The 19,955-nt window shown below is 45.8% G+C and overlaps 1 protein-coding gene across 1 annotated transcript in view; it reads left to right on the top strand.

The window, feature by feature from the left end:
• The window catches only part of PIGL (phosphatidylinositol glycan anchor biosynthesis class L), a 143,318-nt gene that overhangs the window by 1,361 nt on the left and 122,002 nt on the right, over positions 1-19,955 (top strand). The window contains exon 2 of the mRNA XM_044283751.1: positions 3,444-3,543. Within this exon, the coding sequence (XP_044139686.1) occupies positions 3,444-3,543 (100 nt within the window). The remainder of the gene's footprint in view (positions 1-3,443; positions 3,544-19,955) is intronic.

Below are 19,955 nucleotides of genomic sequence, written 5' to 3'. Positions count from 1 at the left end.
GGATTCCGACTTCCGTTGTGGTCCGTGGTAGCGGAATCAATAATCGGCCATTATTGATTCCGCTACCACGGACCACAACGGAAGTCGGAATCCATATCCGGTTCCAGATCGGGATTCTCCGGTAACCCGCCCCCGAACTTTAGACGCCGAACTTAAAACAGAAGTTCGCTCATCTCTAGTCATGATGCAAGGAGATCCTGTCTCCGTCATGGCCAGTGATTGGCTGCAGCGATGTCAAACTGGATGTTTACAATGAAGGGGCCCAGCAGAGCTTTGCATGCCTGGAGAAGAAGCAGCACGGAGCCACCACCAGGATGCAGGTGAGTCAGGTCTGTGTCTCCAAACACCCCCCCCCCCTTTCTTTCACAGACTTTAGGTAAAGACTTATTCCCTTCCCGGTCAATTCCTTTAAAGCAGGGATGCCCAACCTGCGGCCCTCCAGCTGTTGCAAAACTATAACTCCCTGCATGCCCGGACAGCCTACAGCAGAGCATGGTGGGAGTTTTACAGCAGCTGGAGGGCCGCAGGTTGGGCATCACTGCTTTAAAGGAATTGACCGGGAAGGGAATAAGTCTTTACCTAAAGTCTGTGAAAGAAAGGGGGGGGGGTTTGGAGACACAGACCTGACTCGCCTGCATCCTGGTGGTGGCTCCGTGCTCCTCCTCCAGGCATGCGAAGATCCGTGAATAAGTAGTTTTTACCTAAAGTCTGCAACCTGCCTCAGTAAGTGATAGATTCATACTTGCCTGCTTCCCGCTGCTCTGGTTTGTCTATCGTCCGGTCCCTGGCTTGTTTTCTTCTGGGCAGCACGTCATCAGTGAAGCCAGTCATTGGCTGCAGCAGATCATGTGACCATGGCTGCTGAGGATCAGAGCAGTTGGGGGCAGGTAAGTATGAATCTTTTGCTGGCTGCCTCAGTAAGCAAAAGTTCATCTAACGCAGGTATCAGCAACCTTCGGCACTCCAGCTGTTCTGAAACTACAACTCCCAGAATCCCCCTTTCACTGCTATGGAAGTTACAAGAATAGCTGAGGAAGTGTGCATGCTGGGCGTTGTAGTTTCACAGCAGCTGGAGTGCCGAGGCTTGCTGATCCCTGATCTACTGTGTATGGGCAGCCTCCTGACTGATCCTTTGTTATTATGGGAGAATTGCCACCATCAGCAGTGTCTGGCAGCTGTCTGCTGAAGTAGCATCATGCCGACAGCTTCTGATGGTGTATGGCCATTTTTCATCATTTATGTTCCTTGCTGGTGACTCCTAGCAATAGCATTGTGATCCTGAATACAGATGATAAGATCTTCAGCTGCATCTCTGTAGGAATGGAGTTCATGAGGAGACATGACGTACAGAAAGGTGGTGGGAATGTGGATAATGAGCAGCAGCACTTGTATGCAGTCTCCATTACCACTGCCTAGCCTGTCCTGTCTGTCCTCTCTGTACTTCATGTCTCCTCATTATCTCCATCCCTACACAGATTCAACTGAAGATCTTATCAGCTGTATTCAGGATCATAGTCCCTGACCAGCAGAGCAGAGAGGAGGATGAGGCAGCTCTTTAGCTCAGTGTTGTGAAGTAACTCGCCCTGCTGTGTGATTAGGACAGGTTCTGTGTGTACTAATAGGATGGCGGCCATTTAGTTTCTCCTAATGATTGCTCCCCAGACAAAACAAGCCACTATAACTAATGAAAGGTATTTGGGTATATATTTATAATAAAGTCATATTTAAAGGGAACCTGTCGCCTCCAAAAACCATCCCAAGCCGCCAGCACTACCTGACAGTAGCCAGCAGCATGTTTCCGACGATAATTTTCTTCCTTAAGGCCGATGCGGCTAAAGCTCAGAAAACGTTCTTTTATCCCCTGCCCGGCGCGCTTTTTTAGTCATGCTTGAAGTCAAGGGGGCAGCGCCCTCCTTGCTGCAAGTCAAGATAACCACACACCCTTCCCTGCCCTTTCGCTGTGACTGACAGCCGGCAGTTTGGCTGGCTTTGCTGAACTCTCTGCATAAGCGCTGTCAGTCACAGTGAAGGGACAGGGAAGGGGCTGCGGTTACCGTGACTTGAAGCAATGAGGCCGCTGCCCCCTTGACTTCAAGCCTGACTAAAGACGCGCGCCAGCAGGGGATAAAAGAACGTTTTCTGAGCTTTAGCCGCATCGGCCTTAAGGAAGAAAATTATAGTCGGAAACACACTGCTGGCTACTGTCAGGTACTACTGGCAGCTTGGGAAGGTTTTTGGAGGAGACAGGTTCCTTTTATGGAAATTCTACCATCTGCAGAAAGCTCAGCCAGAGTGACCATTGGGTTCTTGGTCATCTCTCTTACTAAGGAGCTTCTTCTCCGATTACTGAGGCCCAGTTCACAATTTAGTTATTTGATCATTTATTTCCATTGGTGATTGTGAGCCAAAACCAGGTGCGGAACACAGAACAAGTGCAATTCTTTCCATTATACCTAATATCTGAGTAACTGACCAAATAACAGAAGTGTGAACTTGGCCTTAGTTTGGTGGGGCAGCTAACTGTATGAAGAGTCCTGGTTGTTCCAAACTTCTTCCATGTAATATTTATGGAGGCCACTGTGTTCTGGGAAACTTTTAGTGCAGCAGAAATTTTTTGTACCCTTCTCCAGACACAATCCTGTCTCTGGGCTCTATAGGCAGTTCTTTCCTCGTCATGGCTTGGTTTTTGCTCGATATGCATTGTCAGCTGTGAGACCTGTTTCGTTCTAAACCATGTCCAATCGACTGAATTAACTACAGGTGGACTCCAATCAAGGTGTAGAAACATCTCAAAGATGAGCCAGAGAAATGGGGAGAGGCCAGAACAAAATTTCAAGTGTCATAGCAAAGGGTCTGAATACTTTTGTCCGTGTGAAATTTATGTTTTTCCTTTTAAATACATTTGCAAACATTTCTAAAATTGTGTATTCCCTCTTTCTCATTACATCGTATTGAGTGCAGAATGATGGGGAAAACAAGGCCACAACATAACAAAATGTAAGAAAAAGTTAAAGGGTCATAAACTTTCCAAATGCACTGTATATTGCTTGAGTCCATTAATGAATATCGATAGGCACCTTGAAGAGGTTTTCTGGGGCTATAATATTAATAGATAAAGATAGGCCATCAAGATTTGATCAGTGCCAGTCCAACTGACTGGAAGGACCATAGTGCCTTCGTACTTTACACAGAGGCAACATACATACAGTACTGAGCTGCAACACAAGGCTCCGCAAGGGCTGTATGTACAGGCCCTTTAATTAGTTTATCTGTGGGGGTTCAAGGATTTGGACCTCCACTAACCAATTATTTATGGTCCATCCTAAGGAATAGACCATCAATATGAGAGTCCATAAAAGTCCTTTTAAGGATTGTATTAGTAAAGATAGTAATAAAAAAACATGATAAACCAAAAGACGAGTTAATCTATTTCTAATTCATAGGAAACTACTACAATCAAGGGGAGACTCGTAAGAAAGAGTTGTTTCAGAGCTGTGCAGCTTTAGGAATCGCAACTTCCAATGTAACCCTTATTGACCACAGGTATGAGATTTTTTTTGAGATAGAGGTAAAAACCTGTGATCCCAATGGAATATTACCCCTCTATAAATTCCTTTTAACAGGAACCTGTCACCTGAAAAACGCCTCCCAAACCGCCTGCATTACCTTAAAGTAGCCAGTAGTATGTTCCTAAAGATCCCTTTCTTCCTTCGGCCAGATGCTCCAAAATCTTGAAAAACAAACTTTAATCCCCTGCACGCGCTATGTAACAGCAGAGCTTGAATATTGGGCAGACTAGATGGGCCAAATGGTTCTTATCTGCCGACACATTCTATGTTTCTATGTTGAAGTCAAGGGGGCAGCGGCCTCCTCTCTTCAAGTCAAGCTAAGTCTGACCCTTACCCGTCCTCCCTTCACTGTGATTGACATCCTGCTGTAAGGCTGGGATCGTCTAAGTCTCGCGCATGCACGGTGCACTCCTTGTCACTGCGTGATCCCGGCTCCCGCACTCAGCCGGCCGCTTTTCTCCCGCGCACGATGGAAAAGCCCGGCGCGTGCACAGAGAGGAAAGCGGAGACGGGATCGCGCAGTGACAAGGAGCGCACCGTGCATGCGCGAGACTTGCACGATTTCAGCCTCACAGCAGGATGTCAATCACAGTGAAGGGAGGACGGGTAAGGGTCAGGCTTAGCTTGACTTGAAGCGAGGAGGCCGCTGCCCCCTTGACTTCAAACTCTGCTGTTACATAGCGAGTGCAGGGGATTAAAGTTAGTTTTTCAAGAACTTGAGGCCGGAGGAAGAAAAGGATCTTTAGGAACATACTGCTGAATACTTTAAGTCAATGCTGGCAGTTTGGAAGGCGTTTTTTAGGTGACAGGTTCCCTTTAAGGCAACGTCACAGTATTGATGCATGTGTGACCACCCCTCTATTAATTGTCTATGGGTCTGACCAGTACATTGCTTGGCTATCTCCATCCATCCCATAGAAGTGACTAGAACAGTGGTCACTCATGCACACTACCGCTCCATTCACAGACAGAAACATTAAAGAGCAAAGCATGCTGGGATTGGTTAGAAAACCCAGAAGGATAGGAAGTTCTGCATGTAAACATCCTGCCCGAATGCAGTGATGCTACAAATTGGAAGGAAAGGCTGTCGTGAAAAACATGTATGCAGGGCACAAAAAAAATCCGGTGTTTAGGGTACGCTGGGCAGATAAAAAATTGTTATGAAACCAGGGAACCTGTCACCTGTTGTGCATAGGAAATAAACCTGTCACTCATTATCCGGAGGTGCAGGGGGACAGAAGCAGCAAGCTTCATGGGAATCATTTCAGCGCTGTGGGGTTTTATATGTCTGTGCTAGTCTTGAGCGAATCGATCTTCGGATCATAGATGTGAAGTCTATTTGTTCAAAAACTTTTCTCCGTACAGCATTAAAATGTATTGGCTCCACGTTGGCAAAATTACACTGACTGTGAAGAAGCACATACAGTTACATGGGCTGTGCATGGCATGAGCCCTTACAATCACACGGGCTGTGCAGGAGCCCTTACAATTACACAGGCTGTGCAGGAGCCCTTACAATTACACAGGCTGTGCAGGAGCCCTTACAATTACACAGGCTGTGCAGGAGCCCTTACAACTACACGGGCTGTGCAGGAGCCCTTACAACTACACGGGCTGTGCAGGAGCCCTTACAATTACACGGGCTGTGCAGGAGCCCTTACAATTACACGGGCTGTGCAGGAGCCCTTACAATTACACGGGCTGTGCAGGAGCCCTTACAATTACACGGGCTGTGCAGGAGCCCTTACAATTACACGGGCTGTGCAGGAGCCCTTACAATTACACGGGCTGTGCAGGAGCCCTTACAATTACACGGGCTGTGCAGGAGCCCTTACAATTACACGGGCTGTGCAGGAGCCCTTACAATTACACGGGCTGTGCAGGAGCCCTTACAATTACACGGGCTGTGCAGGAGCCCTTACAATTACACGGGCTGTGCAGGAGCCCTTACAATTACACGGGCTGTGCAGGAGCCCTTACAATTACACGGGCTGTGCAGGAGCCCTTACAATTACACGGGCTGTGCAGGAGCCCTTACAATTACACGGGCTGTGCAGGAGCCCTTACAATTACACGGGCTGTGCAGGAGCCCTTACAATTACACGGGCTGTGCAGGAGCCCTTACAATTACACGGGCTGTGCAGGAGCCCTTACAATTACACGGGCTGTGCAGGAGCCCTTACAATTACACGGGCTGTGCAGGAGCCCTTACAATTACACGGGCTGTGCAGGAGCCCTTACAATTACACGGGCTGTGCAGGAGCCCTTACAATTACACGGGCTGTGCAGGAGCCCTTACAATTACACGGGCTGTGCAGGAGCCCTTACAATTACACGGGCTGTGCAGGAGCCCTTACAATTACACGGGCTGTGCAGGAGCCCTTACAATTACACGGGCTGTGCAGGAGCCCTTACAATTACACGGGCTGTGCAGGAGCCCTTACAATTACACGGGCTGTGCAGGAGCCCTTACAATTACACGGGCTGTGCAGGAGCCCTTACAATTACACGGGCTGTGCAGGAGCCCTTACAATTACACGGGCTGTGCAGGAGCCCTTACAATTACACGGGCTGTGCAGGAGCCCTTACAATTACACGGGCTGTGCAGGAGCCCTTACAATTACACGGGCTGTGCAGGAGCCCTTACAATTACACGGGCTGTGCAGGAGCCCTCACAATTAGGGTCCATTCACACGTCAGTATTTTTACCTTTCCAGATAAACGTTCCTGTTTTTTGCGGATCCGAAAATCTGGATGACATGAGGATGCTTTTAGCATGTCTTCCAGATTTTCGACGGATCCATTGACTAGAATGGGATGACGGAACGCAAAATCGGACAAATAGTAGGACAGGGTATATTTTTTTTTTCCAGGATCCGAATAATGGAACCAACGGAACGGAATCACGGAATCGGAGAGCACCATGAGTGCTGTCCGATTATTTGCTGATTCCATTGAAAATGAATGGATCCGCATAACGTTCCGTTTTTAATTGGAACGGATGCGGAACACCAAAACGGACGTGTGAATGGACCCTTACACGGGCTGTGCGTGAGCCCTCACAATTACACGGGCTGTGCGTGAGTCCTTACAGTCAGAGTGCCCTCACACTTTACGCAGGCGCGGATTTTACTAAGTTGCGGTTAATGCTGCATATTTTTCGGCAGCGGAACAGGATGGGTATTTTATTTGTAAATTATGTTGCAGGTTTTTGTGCAGATTACTTCTCCATTGGAATGAATGGAGACATTCATCGAGTCAATGGAGGCATGTCCCCGGCGTTGGCCTTAGAGAGAGGGACAAGACAAGGCTGTCCTTTGTCCCGTCTTCTGTTTGCCATTGCCATAAATCCTCTAGCGTGCCTGCTCAGAACTACACCACTAATAAATGGCTTTAGAAGGGGAGGTATAGAGGAGAGAGTCTCGTTATACGCAGATGATATGCTGCTGTATGTAGGAGATCTAGCCTCATCAATAGACCCTATCGTATCTCTGATTTCTGAATTTGGCAAGCAGTCTGGGTCGCCTATTATTGGAGCAAGTGGGTAATACTGCCGTTGTCCCCGCTTTCACAGAGTCTTTGTCATACCAATCTCAAAGTTGTGTCATCCTTCAAATTCTTGGGAGTTGAGGTGTCCACTAATCCACATAGCTACATACAAGACAATGTAGTGCCACTACTGGTTAAGTTTAAGCTTAAAGCTGCTTCCTGGCATAAGTTACCACTGTCTCTAGTAGGCACGGGAAATCTGATCAAGATGGTGCTAATGCCGCAGCTCCTATATATACACTTCATAACTCACCGGTATGGATCCCCATGCATTATTTCTACAAAACCCAACACATTTTTCGTTTTTTGTTGTGGAAGACTAAAAGAAGTAGAATTAGATATGAAACCCTACAAAGAATCGGGTGGTCTAGCAATGCCCAACCCTTTATTATATTTTCTCGCAGCCCAACTGCTGCATTTTAAAGGATGGAACACGGCTGGAGGAGCGGGAAGAAATGGCAGATTAGTTGAATGGGCATTGGGACGCTCCCCACCCCTGGCAGCCCTGGAAGGGGAAGTGGATCCAAGATTAGGATCTGCTCCAACTTTGGTGCTAATGAGGAAAGTGTGGGCTAAGGCTAAAGTGCTTCTTAGGGTCTCAGGACTTCTAAATATGTCTCCCATATGGAACAACCCTGTCTTACCAGAACTTTCCCAACTAAAGGGATTCGCCCTATGGGAAAAGAAAGGGATTTGGAACATTGGACAATTGTGCTCCCAGGGCCTCCTGAAGCAATTTCAGCAATTGTGCTCTGAGTTCGATCTACCCTCCCGTCATTTCTAGAAGTACTTACAGATAAAACACGCATTAGAGGCCCAATCCAAAACACTATGGCTGCAATACACATCCAATCAGGCGCTTGACTCTGCGGTGGCGGTAGGATCTGTAAGGGGAGCTATCTCCAGAATTTATCAATCATTGCATGGGGAGTTTCTGAAGGCCTTTCCTCTTAGGATAAAGGCACAATGGGAAAACGATGGGAGTATTACTGATACTCAATGGGAGGAGACGTTGGCATTGAGCCCGAGCCTTTCCCTGAGTGAGGCTGCTAGATTGTCCCAGCTATTTAAAATCCCGCTATTCCTGTTTAATGGTTAGCACTGGTGCCTTGCAGTGCTGGGGTTCTAGGTTCGAATCCAACCAAGAACATCTGCATGGAGTTTGTATGTTCTCCCCGTGTTTCCGGGGGTTTCCTCTGGGTTCTTCAGTTTCCTCCCACACTCCAAAGACATACTGATAGCGAACTTAGATTGTGAGCCCCATTGGGGACAGTTTGATGAAATTGTCTTTAAAGTGCTGCGGAATATAGTAGCGCTATATAAGTGCATAGAATAAATAAATATAGAGGAGACTGCAGCGAGTCAGAGGCTGATCTGTTACATATGCTATGGAGCTGCTGTGCATTAAGAGTATATTGGAGTGAGGTAATACAGCCAATCAACAAAGTGTATAGTGCAAATTTCCCTCTGCATTTTTGAATCTGATCAACTACAGACACCTATTATTATAGGACTAAATAGGATGTTGTACCAGGCATGTAAAACACTGGCAGCCAAGTGTTATAGCAGAGTACATAGCAAGACTGGAAAGGGGGGTCTATCGCAAGCACAACCGCCTCAAGAAATTTGAGGCTATTTGGGGTCCCTGGATTGATAGATCTGGAATCTGCAGTCCGTGGTTGGCACTTACTAGGGGACTCATGCATCCATAATTGAGGGGGAGTACCTGGAGTTATGATAGTGTGGTGTATACCTACAGACGTGGACAAAATTGTTGGTACCCTTTGGTCAATGAAAGAAAAAGTCACAATGGTCACAGAAATAACTTTAATCTGACAAAAGTAATAATAAATTAAAATTCTATAAATGTTAACCAATGAAAGTCAGACATTGTTTTTCAACCATGCTTCAACAGAATTATGTAAAAAAATAAACTCATGAAACAGGCATGGACAAAAATGATGGTACCCCTAACTTAATATTTTGTTGCGCAACCTTTTGAGGCAATCACTGCAATCAAACGCTTCCTGTAACTGTCAATGAGACATCTGCACCTCTCAGCAGGTATTTTGGCCCACTCCTCATGAGCAAACTGCTCCAGTTGTGTCCGGTTTGAAGGGTGCCTTTTCCAGACTGCATGTTTCAGCTCCTTCCAAAGATGCTCAATAGGATTGAGGTCAGGGCTCATAGAAGGCCACTTTAGAATAGTCCAATTTTTTCCTCTTAGCCATTCTTGGGTGTTTTTAGCGGTGTGTTTTGGGTCATTGTCCTGTTGCAAGACCCATGACCTGCGACTGAGACCAAGCTTTCTGACACTGGCTAGTACATTTCTCTCTAGAATTCCTTGATAGTCTTGAGATTTCATTGTACCCTGCACAGATTCAAGACACCCTGTGCCAGACGCAGCAAAGCAGCCCCAGAACATAACAGAGCCTCCTCCATGTTTCACAGTAGGGACAGTGTTCTTTTCTTGATATGCTTCATTTTTTCGTCTGTGAACATACAGCTGATGTGCCTTGGCAAAAACTTCGATTTTTGTCTCATCTGTCCACAGGACATTCTCCCAGAAGCTTTGTGGCTTGTCAACATGTAGTTTGGCATATTCCAGTCTTGCTTTTTTATGATTCGTTTTCAACAATGGTGTCCTCCTTGGTCGTCTCCCATGTAGTCCACTTTGGCTCAAACAACGACGGATGGTGCGATCTGACACTGATGTTCCTTGAGCATGAAGTTCACCTTGAATCTCTTTAGAAGTCTTTCTAGGCTCTTTTGTTACCATTCGGATTATCCGTCTCTTAGATTTGTCATCAATTTTCCTCCTGCGGCCACGTCCAGGGAGGTTGGCTACAGTCCCATGGATCTTAAACTTATGAATAATATGTGCAACTGTACTCACAGGAACATCTAGTTGCTTGGAGATGGTCTTATAGCCTTTACCTTTAACATGCTTGTCTATAATTTTCTTTCTGATCTCTTGAGACAGCTCTTTCCTTTGCTTCCTCTGGTCCATGTCGAGTGTGGTACACACCATATCACCAAACAACACAGTGATTACCTGGAGCCATATATATAGGCCCAATGGCTGATTACAAGGTTGTAGACACCTGTGATGCTAATTAGTGGACACACCTTGAATTAACATGTCCCTTTGGTCACATTATGTTCTGTGTTTTCTAGGGGTACCATCATTTTTGTCCATGCCTGTTTCATGAGTTTATTTTTTTACATAATTCTGTTGAAGCATGGTTGAAAAACAATGTCTGACTTTCATTGGTTAACATTTATAGAATTTTAATTTATTATTACTTTTGTCAGATTAAAGTTATTTCTGTGACCATTGTGACTTTTTCTTTCATTGACCAAAGGGTACCAACAATTTTGTCCACGTCTGTAAATCTAACTAAGGCTACTTTCACACTTGCGGCAGAGTGATCCGGCAAGCAGTTCCGTCGTCGGAACTGCCTGCCGGATCCGTCAAATGATGGCATTTGTAAGACCGATCAGGATCCTGACCCGTCTTACAAATGCATTGAAATGTCGGATCCGTCTTTTCGGTGTCATCCAGAAGGACGGATCCGGCATTGCAGTATTTTAAATGCCGGATCCGGCACTAATACATTCCTATGGAAAAAAAAATGCCGGATCCGGCATTCAGGCAAGTGTTCAGTTTTTTTGGCCAGAGATAAAACCGTAGCATGCTGCGGTATTATCTCCATCCTGATCAGTCACAACGACTGAACTGAAGACATCCTAATGCATCCTGAACGGATTGCTCTCCAGTCAGAATGCATGGGGATAAAGCTGATCAGTTTTTTTCCGGTATAGAGCCCCTAGGACGGAACTCAGCGCCGGAAAAGAAAAACGCTAGTGTGAAAGTACCCTGAGGATATGTGCTGATGATTAGGCCTTGCCGCTACCCTGGGGGAGCCCCTTCGCTCTCCTTCTCTTCAGGGAGCCTAAATCTTTACTCCTCTTCTTCCTGAATGTATGGCAGCCGATTGTTACTGCGATTGTCTTGGGGGGGGGGGGGGGGGGGGGGGTTAGTTGTCGGCTCGCACTTATCCTAAAATGTCTGAACTGTTTTAGACAGTCAACATGATGTGCATTTTGTTTGTTTTTGGATAAAACTCAATAAAAAGGTATCTGATATAAAAAAAAAAGAACGGAGACATTCATCTTCATGAAATCCGGAACAAAACATTATTTGCCTTGTTTTGTGCTGCGGAACAGAACGCAGGTATTGACGCCTTTCATCCTCATGGGGTTACATAGGGGATGTTTTTATGTTGCGGAAAATTCCGCAGCGCGTGAGCGCGCCCTAACACGGACTGTGCAGGAGCTCTTACAATGCCGGTACCTGTAAATGATTGGAGATGAATTCTCCCAGGCACTCTGTGCTAAACTGGAATGCCCCATTAAGCTGGTAGATTTCATTAAACCCAGATGAGCTTGGCTGAACTGGTGTGAGACGGGGTCACTATCCTCTTGCCTTAGCTGTACAGCCCATCCCCCACCCAGCGGGGGACCCAAATAGCACATGATAATGGATCTGAAAGCTCAGCTTTTTCCACTATACAGAAGAGGCCCGGGACATTGGGGCAATGAATCTCACTGCGGGGTCACACTGTCACATAACCTCCCCCCCCCCCCCCCCCCCCCCCCCACCCCGCCAAAGCAACAGGGACAGGCAGGAATTCATTTCCATGTACACTGGGGCTGGATTTATTTGGCCTCTGGAGGTCATTTTGTGGCTTTGCTGAAGTTATAATACAGGGAAATAGGACGCGGCAGGGCCCAGAAACCCCGGGGTGAGGAGCAAGTTACACCCGGGGTTATGCACGCCTTTCTGTCTCTGTATTTTTTTTGTATCCCATGTTTTATATGATGTGTTCACACATTGATTATTGTATTACTGTAGCCATAGGGGCTAGTGGCCATTCTTTTTAAAGCAAATGGACTTGCAGTTAAAAATATTTTTTATTGATGACAACACCAGTTTTTTAGATCTACGTCCTCTTTGTGATAGGCTTTGTCCACGCAGAGCAGCTATGTAAAGGAGGATGAGAGCAGCACACAGTGTGCTGCACTATGGTGCTCCTCGAGACGCTTTATGACGGAGCTGCTTTCTTCTCGGAGCATTGTTTCTATGGGAGACTCTCTCTATTATGCAGCGTCCAATAGAGAATATGGATTTTTGTTTGTCAGATTTCTACAGAAGAGAGGCACAGTATAGGGCAGTATAGTAGGGCCCTGTAGACTATGAGGGAGATTTTTCAAAAGGGTAATTTTTAAGGTCAGTTTTGCATATTTACTGTGTTGGTGTAGTTTGCACACAAATGGTACACAATGGGGCAGATTTACTATTGATCCATGCTTTGTATTACATTTACCAACTTGTTGGAGCATTTTACGCCTCTCCTGACTGACGTGCAAGAGGGAATGGTCTAAATGCACCTCTGCATACTCCAAATTTATAGAGGTGCATGCGTGAGGAAAGTACCGTAAATTCATATTCTTAGACAGTCTTGGGATGTTTCTCCACTGTCTACACCACCCACTTTACTGCTGTAAGGGCTCATGCACACGACCGTTGCCAGGCCATGCCTGTATTGCGGCCCGCAAACATCGGGTCTGCAATATACTGGCACTGGCCGTTTGAGCACCGCCTCACGGATGCTGACCCATTCAAGTGAATGGGTCCTGCGTGCGCATACAGCGGCCCTACGGTCGGCGCTCATGCATTGCGGTCCGCAGCATGGGCCCGCCGGTACACGTTCGTGTGAATGAGCCCTTAGACTGGGATAAATTTTGCTGTTGGTAAAACCAGCTTAAAACTGCTTGACAAGTTGACCACATCCACGTCCCTTTCCAAAATTGAAGTGGTGTAGAAATGCAAAATATCACACATTTTTAAAGCAAATAATAAAATCCTATTTAGTGACATTTTGAAGCCAGAATTCTATAGTGCAGGGGAGATAAATTCCTCTCTATCAATACCATATCTCGGAGTCTACAGCCATGTGAATCATTTATTTTTGACAGATACATTATTATTATTTTTTGCTGGCTTGATTAATTTTTTCCATCACATTATACAACAGCTCATATCCCTGCAATGCAGCAGCGGTGGCCGTGCTTGCACATTATAGTAAAAAGCACCAGCCTCTTTGGTGGCTGGGCCAGCGGGATTGCTCATAGGCTGATGCTTTTGCCTTTAGTGTGCAAGCACGACCACTGCTGCTGGATTACAGGTGGTCGTAACCCCTGAATACGAACAATGTATAATGTGATGGAAAACGAATCAAGCCAGCAAATGGACAATCACAATACATTAGTAAGTGCCTTGTATTAACTTTCTCTACATGATCAATGCCCTTTTGTTGAAGTGAGAAAACCCCTTTAAGACGATTTTTAAGACGAAGCACAGTCATGTTTTATTGTGAGATAAATAACAGAGCAGGATACAAAATAGATTGAAAATCCAGGCAGACTGTGGAAATGAAATGGTTAAATGGCAAAAAAGGAATGGTCAGATGCTAATGTCTCGCTCAAACAATAGATGGTTGTAGCCCAGATGAACGCAGGCCGTCATTAATGATAATGTGGTGCATTCACTTCAGTGTCTCTCATACCTTACATCAGTACATTATTATGCATACGGGAAGTTTCACCTATTGACAAACTTCATGATTCTTGATTGGTCCAAAGTCCTGTTATATGACAGCACCCAAACATTAATATACACACGAGGAGCTACGCCTCCCATTACACTTTATGATTCTTAATTTCCGATCACATCCCATCATATCTAATATATTCTATGTGGGACCATATAATGCTAACCCTTTAGCTGATTTCCCCTAAAAACAAGTATTGCTCATAAAATATCGAGACTGACACTTACACAATGTTAGCCACAATCATAAATATATCCACACCCTATTCTAGAAGGATCGTTATTTTACCAGTCTGAAGAATAGCTTGCTTACTTACCTATATAAGTAACGCTACCATGCATTGCTGTTGTGCAGTCAGACCTGGTTTAAAACTTACCTTTGGTATTCCTTTGCCGATTTTCTATGTCCAGAAAATGAAGTTTAGGCCTCATGCACACGACCATTGTTTTGGTCCGCATCCGAGTCGCAGTATTTGGATTCGGACCCATTCACTTTAATGGGGCCGCAAAAGATGCGGACAGCACCCCGTTGCTCCGTTCTGTGGTCTGCAAAATATAACCTGTCCTATTCTTTTCCGTTTTGCAGACCAGAATAGGCAGTTATATTAGAAACATAGAATGTGTCGGCAGATAAGAACCATTTGGCCCATCTAGTCTGCCCAATATACTGAATACTATGGATAGCCCCTGGCCCTATCTTATATGAAGGATGGCCTTATGCCTATCCCATGCATGCTTAAACTCCTCCACTGTATTTGCAGCTACCACTTCTGCAGGAAGGCTATTCCATGCATCCACTACTCTCTCAGTAAAGTAATACTTCCTTATATTACTTTTAAACCTTTGCCCCTCTAATTCAATACTATGTCCTCTTGTAGCAGTTTTTCTTCTTTTAAATATTCTCTCCTCTTTTACCTTGTTGATTCCCTTTATGTATTTAAAAGTTTCTATCATATCCCCTCTGTCTCGTCTTTCTTCCAAGCTATACATGTTAAGGTCCTTTAATCTTTCCTGGTAAGTTTTAGCCTACAATCCACGTACCAGTTTAGTAGCTCTTCTCTGAACTCTCTCCAAAGTATCAATATCCTTCTGGAGATATGGTCTCCAGTACTGAGCACAATACTCCAAATGAGGTCTCACTAGTGCTCTGTAGAGCGGCATGAGCGCCTCCCTCTTTCTATTGGTAATGCCTCTCCCTATACACCCAAGCATTCTGCTAGCATTTCCTGCTGCTCTATGACATTGTCTGCCTACCTTTTAGTCTTCTGAAATAAGGACCCCTAAATCCCTTTCCTCAGATACTGAGGTTAGGACTCTATCACTGATTTTATATTCTGCTCTTGGGTTTTTACGCCTCAGGTGCATTATCTTGCACTTATCAACATTAAACTTTAGCCAGATTTTTGACCATTCCTCTAGTTTTCCTAAGTCCTTTTCCATTTGGTGTATCCCTCCAGGAACATCAACCCTGATAGAAAGCTTTGTGTCATCAGAAAAAAGACACACCTTACCATTGAGGCCTTCTGCAATTTCGCTAATAAAGATATTAAACAATATGGGTCCCAGAACAGATCCCCGAGGTACCCCACTGGTAACAAGACCATGGTCTGAATATACTCCATTGACTACAACCCTCTGTTGTCTGTCCTCAGCCACTGCCTAATCCATTCAACAATATGGGAGTCCAAGCACAAAGACTGCAATTTATTGATAAGCCTTCTATGTGGGACCCTTCTATATTAATGGCCATCCGCGCCGTTTCGCAAATTGCAGAACGCACACAGGCGCCATCCGTGTTTTGCGGATCCGCAAGTTGCAGACTGCAAAACACACAATGGTCGTGTGCATGAGGCCTTATTCTGTATGCAAATTATGCTCCAAAGAGCCCAGTAGGGCGTTTCCAGACTTTCTAAGAGCCCAAGCCTGCCTATTCAGTGAGCCCAATTCACAGAGCCCAGTACCTCCCCTGTCCACTGCTAACTGTCTATGACGTCACCGACATCCTCCCCGCTCTCTTCCTTGGCCTGCTCACCGCAGTATATATTAAGGGCATCAACTTCACCATACTTCCTGCGCATCCGCAGCGCAGCTGGTATCTTCACTGTGGGAGCTCCGGGTTTCTCTCAGTGAAGATACCAGCAGCGCTGTGGATGCGCAGCAAGTATTGTGAGACTGATGCCCTTATTATACTGTGACAAGCAGGCCTCGGCAGAGAACGGGGAGGCTTGGGCTCATAGAAAGTCATAGTAACCATCGTAACACAGCAGTAACGTTCTCAGTCACTTTGCCAAACCCCTTGGACTCAGTGGTTTGCTATTGACCGCAGCATCTAAGGGACTGATCGGCTGGGATTGGAGTTATCCTTGATCCTGGCCATTACAATTAAAGCTTCTGTCCTCTGAACCTTTGTGTATGGTTACATCAAGGTGCGAGAAAGGGGTTAGATCTCAGCTCTTTTATGACTGCATTTCCTCCTTTAGATAAATCTCATACAACATACATTACTGTCATACACCCCCCAAATGCATTTAGTGAGCGCTGAGATCTGTTAAAAACAAAGAAAAAAAACTCACCTTTTGAAAGTTTCTCTGTTTTAGCACTAAGTCTCCAGTGAATGGCTACAGTGGTCAATGTGACCAAGGACGGGACATCTTCATTTCTGGTCCACTTGGGAGCAAAAAGAGTTGAGATGGGAGCTTTTTTTTTTTTTTTTTTGTTAAACCGGTTCCCGGTGGTCACTAAATTTGTTTGGGTTAGGTCGGCAAACCTCAGGGACATCTGTCAGCAGATTTGTACCTATGAAACTGACAGAAACTGCCTGCTGTCCATGCGCTGCAGACCAGTTCCCTGACACCTCGGGTTTCCACCAGACTGGGAGACGCTTGGTCCTGTAACTGCTGCATCCAGTCGCTGGCCTTAGCGGTCACATGTGCAAGAATGGCACATCACTAGCAGTGACAGAGGTCCCAGTCCAGTGAATACTCGAAATGCTGGGAGAGTGCACGGGTAATTGGGTACAACAATTGGGTTGGTCAGCTCCTAGTTGGAACAACCCCTGTAATAACATGTTGATATCAGAACAGTCTTTTGTCTTTAGAGACCTGTTAGACCACATTCACAAAAATTGTATTTTTGGTTATTTTTTAAACAATAGGATAACTGCCGCAGGGATGTGAGTTTTTTTTTTTTTTTTTTTTAGATCTTTTATTGACTTCAGAGAAGGCCTGGGAACTTAAAGTGGCCCTGGAAAAAACAGCAACGTAACCTCCTCAGGACCGCCGTACGCAGGATTGCGTCCTGCCGGCGGTCCTGCTCTTCTGGGTGGACGCATATACGCGTCCTCCCGCGAGAGCCGAGATTTCCTGTGAACGCGCGCACAGGAACGGAAGGTAAGCGAGTGGATCTCCAGCCTGCCAGCGGCGATCGCTCGCTGGCAGGCTGGAGGTCCGAATTTTTTAACCCCTAACAGGTATATTAGACGCTGTTTTGATAACAGCGTCTAATATACCTCCTACCTGGTCCTCTGGTGGTCCCTTTTGTTAGGATCGACCACCAGAGGACACAGGTAGGTCAGTAAAGTCGCACCAAACACTACACTACACTACACCCCCCCCCCCGTCACTTATTAACCCTTTATGAACCCCTGATCACCCCCCTGTCATTGATCACCCCCCTGTCAGGCTCCGTTCAGACGTCCGTATGATTTTTACGGATCCACGGATACATGGATCGGATCCGCAAAACACATGCGGACGTCTGAATGGAGCCTTACAGGGGGGTGATCAATGACAGGGGGGTGATCAATGACAGGGGGTGATCAATGACAGGGGGTGATCAGGGAGTGTATATGGGTGATCACCCGCCTGTCATTGATCACCCCCTGTAAGGCTCCATTCAGACGTCCGCATGATTTTTACGGATCCATGGATACATGGATCGGATCCACAAAACACATGCGGACGTCTGAATGGAGCCTTACAGGGGGGTGATCAATGATAGGGGGGTGATCAGGGAGTGTATATGGGTGATCACCTGCCTGTCATTGATCACCCCCCTGTAAGGCTCCATTCAGACGTCCGCATGATTTTTACGGATCCATGGATACATGGATCGGATCCACAAAACACATGCGGACGTCTGAATGGAGCCTTACAGGGGGGTGATCAATGACAGGGGGTGATCAGGGAGTGTATATGGGTGATCACCCGCCTGTCATTGATCACCCCCCTGTAAGGCTCCATTCAGACGTCCGCATGATTTTTACGGATCCATGGATACATGGATCGGATCCACAAAACACATGCGGACGTCTGAATGGAGCCTTACAGGGGGCTGATCAATGACAGGGGGGTGATCAGGGAGTGTATATGGGTGATCACCCGCCTGTCATTGATCACCCCCTGTAAGGCTCCATTCAGACGTCCGCATGTGTTTTGTGGATCCTATCCATGGATCCGTAAAAATCATGCGGACGTCTGAATGGAGCCTTACAGGGGGGTGATCAATGACAGGCGGGTGATCACCCATATACACTCCCTGATCACCCCCCTGTCATTGATCACCCCCCTGTAAGGCTCCGTTCAGACGTCCGCATGATTTTTACGGATCCATGGATACATGGATCGGATCCACAAAACACATTTTTGTACCATAGTTTGTAAACGCTATAACTTTTACCCAAACCATTTTTTTTTTTTGCCCAAACATTTTTTTTTTATCAAAGACATGTAGAACTATAAATTTAGCGAAAAATTTATATATGGATGTCGTTTTTTTTTGCAAAATTTTACAGCTGAAAGTGAAAAATTTCATTTTTTTGCAAAAAAATCGTTACATTTCGATTAATAACAAAAAAAGTAAAAATGTCAGCAGCAATAAAATACCACCAAATGAAAGCTCCATTAGTGAGAAGAAAAGGAGGTAAAATTCATTTGGGTGGTAAGTTGCATGACCGAGCGATAAACGGTGAAAGGAGTGTAGTGCCGAAGTGTAAAAAGTGCTCTGGTCATGAAGGGGGTTTCAGCTAGCGGGGCTGAAGTGGTTAAAGTGGACCCATGTTGACAGAAGGAGGGGCAACAAAATTAGGCAGGGCTAACACAAACCACAAGTTGGCAGGGACAACAGAAGTAGGCAGGACCAGCAATACTGTTGTGCAGCACGAAATACCACCCCAGCAAAACCAAATACCACAGTGTAACATAAAATACTACTCTATCACTATACTGAGGATGGTGATACAGTTAAATTCAGGCGGGCATCTGTGGTCGTTGGGGAGGTACATAAGTACCTGATGCTCCTAGCATTAAAGGGGTCATCCCAAGAGAAATGTAAAAAATGAAAACATCACATAGTACATGACAATGTCTTGCTAACAAAGCTAGAACCTGCCCTGTACCTCACATGGATCCAGAGATCTCCCCATTCATTGCTCTGATAGATTTATATCAAGCCAACAGCTCAAGGGGAGTGTCCTTTCTGCTGCAGCTCAGAGGGCGTGTCCATGCTCTCCCTATCACAGCTCAGGCAGTTGAAGGATAGAATTGAGCATGTGCGGCCATCTCAGTGAGCAGGACAAAGAAATAAGAAAAAAAAAACAGCAGGCGGTGCTATACAGATACATTATTTTGAATAACTCAGTGGCTATGCTAAATTTTTTATAACATGCATTTACAAAGCTATTCAGATCCAGGTGCTGGTTTGAAAACTGTAGAATATTTTTTGTGCCACAACCCCTTTAATTAATGCTGAGAGCATCAAATCATTATATACCTGGACAGCGGCTGTAAAGAGTGCTCTGGCGGCACCCTGGGCATAAGCCCACCCGTAAATTTCCCTGTAGGGTCTATTGACTTTAAGGCTCCTTGCAGACAAGCGATACGGATTTGGTTCGGATGCGTTCAAGGTGAGTTCCGGTAAAAATGCGCGATTTCGCAAGCAATTTGTCAGTTTTGCCTACGATTGCGTTCAGTTTATTTCGCATGGGTGCAGTGTGCATTGATGTGTTTTTCACGCGCATGATAAAAAACTGAAGGTTTACAAACAACATCTCTTAGCGACCATTAGTGAAAAATGCATCGCATCCGCACTTGCCTGCGGATGCAATTTTAACGCAGCCTTATTCACTTCTAATGGGCCAGGGCTGCGTGAAAAACGCAGAATAT

The sequence above is a fragment of the Bufo gargarizans genome, chromosome 3 (assembly GCF_014858855.1).
Source record: "Bufo gargarizans isolate SCDJY-AF-19 chromosome 3, ASM1485885v1, whole genome shotgun sequence".
Classification (NCBI taxonomy): Eukaryota; Metazoa; Chordata; class Amphibia; order Anura; family Bufonidae; genus Bufo; species Bufo gargarizans.
This window is presented reverse-complemented; position numbering and strand designations above follow the sequence as displayed.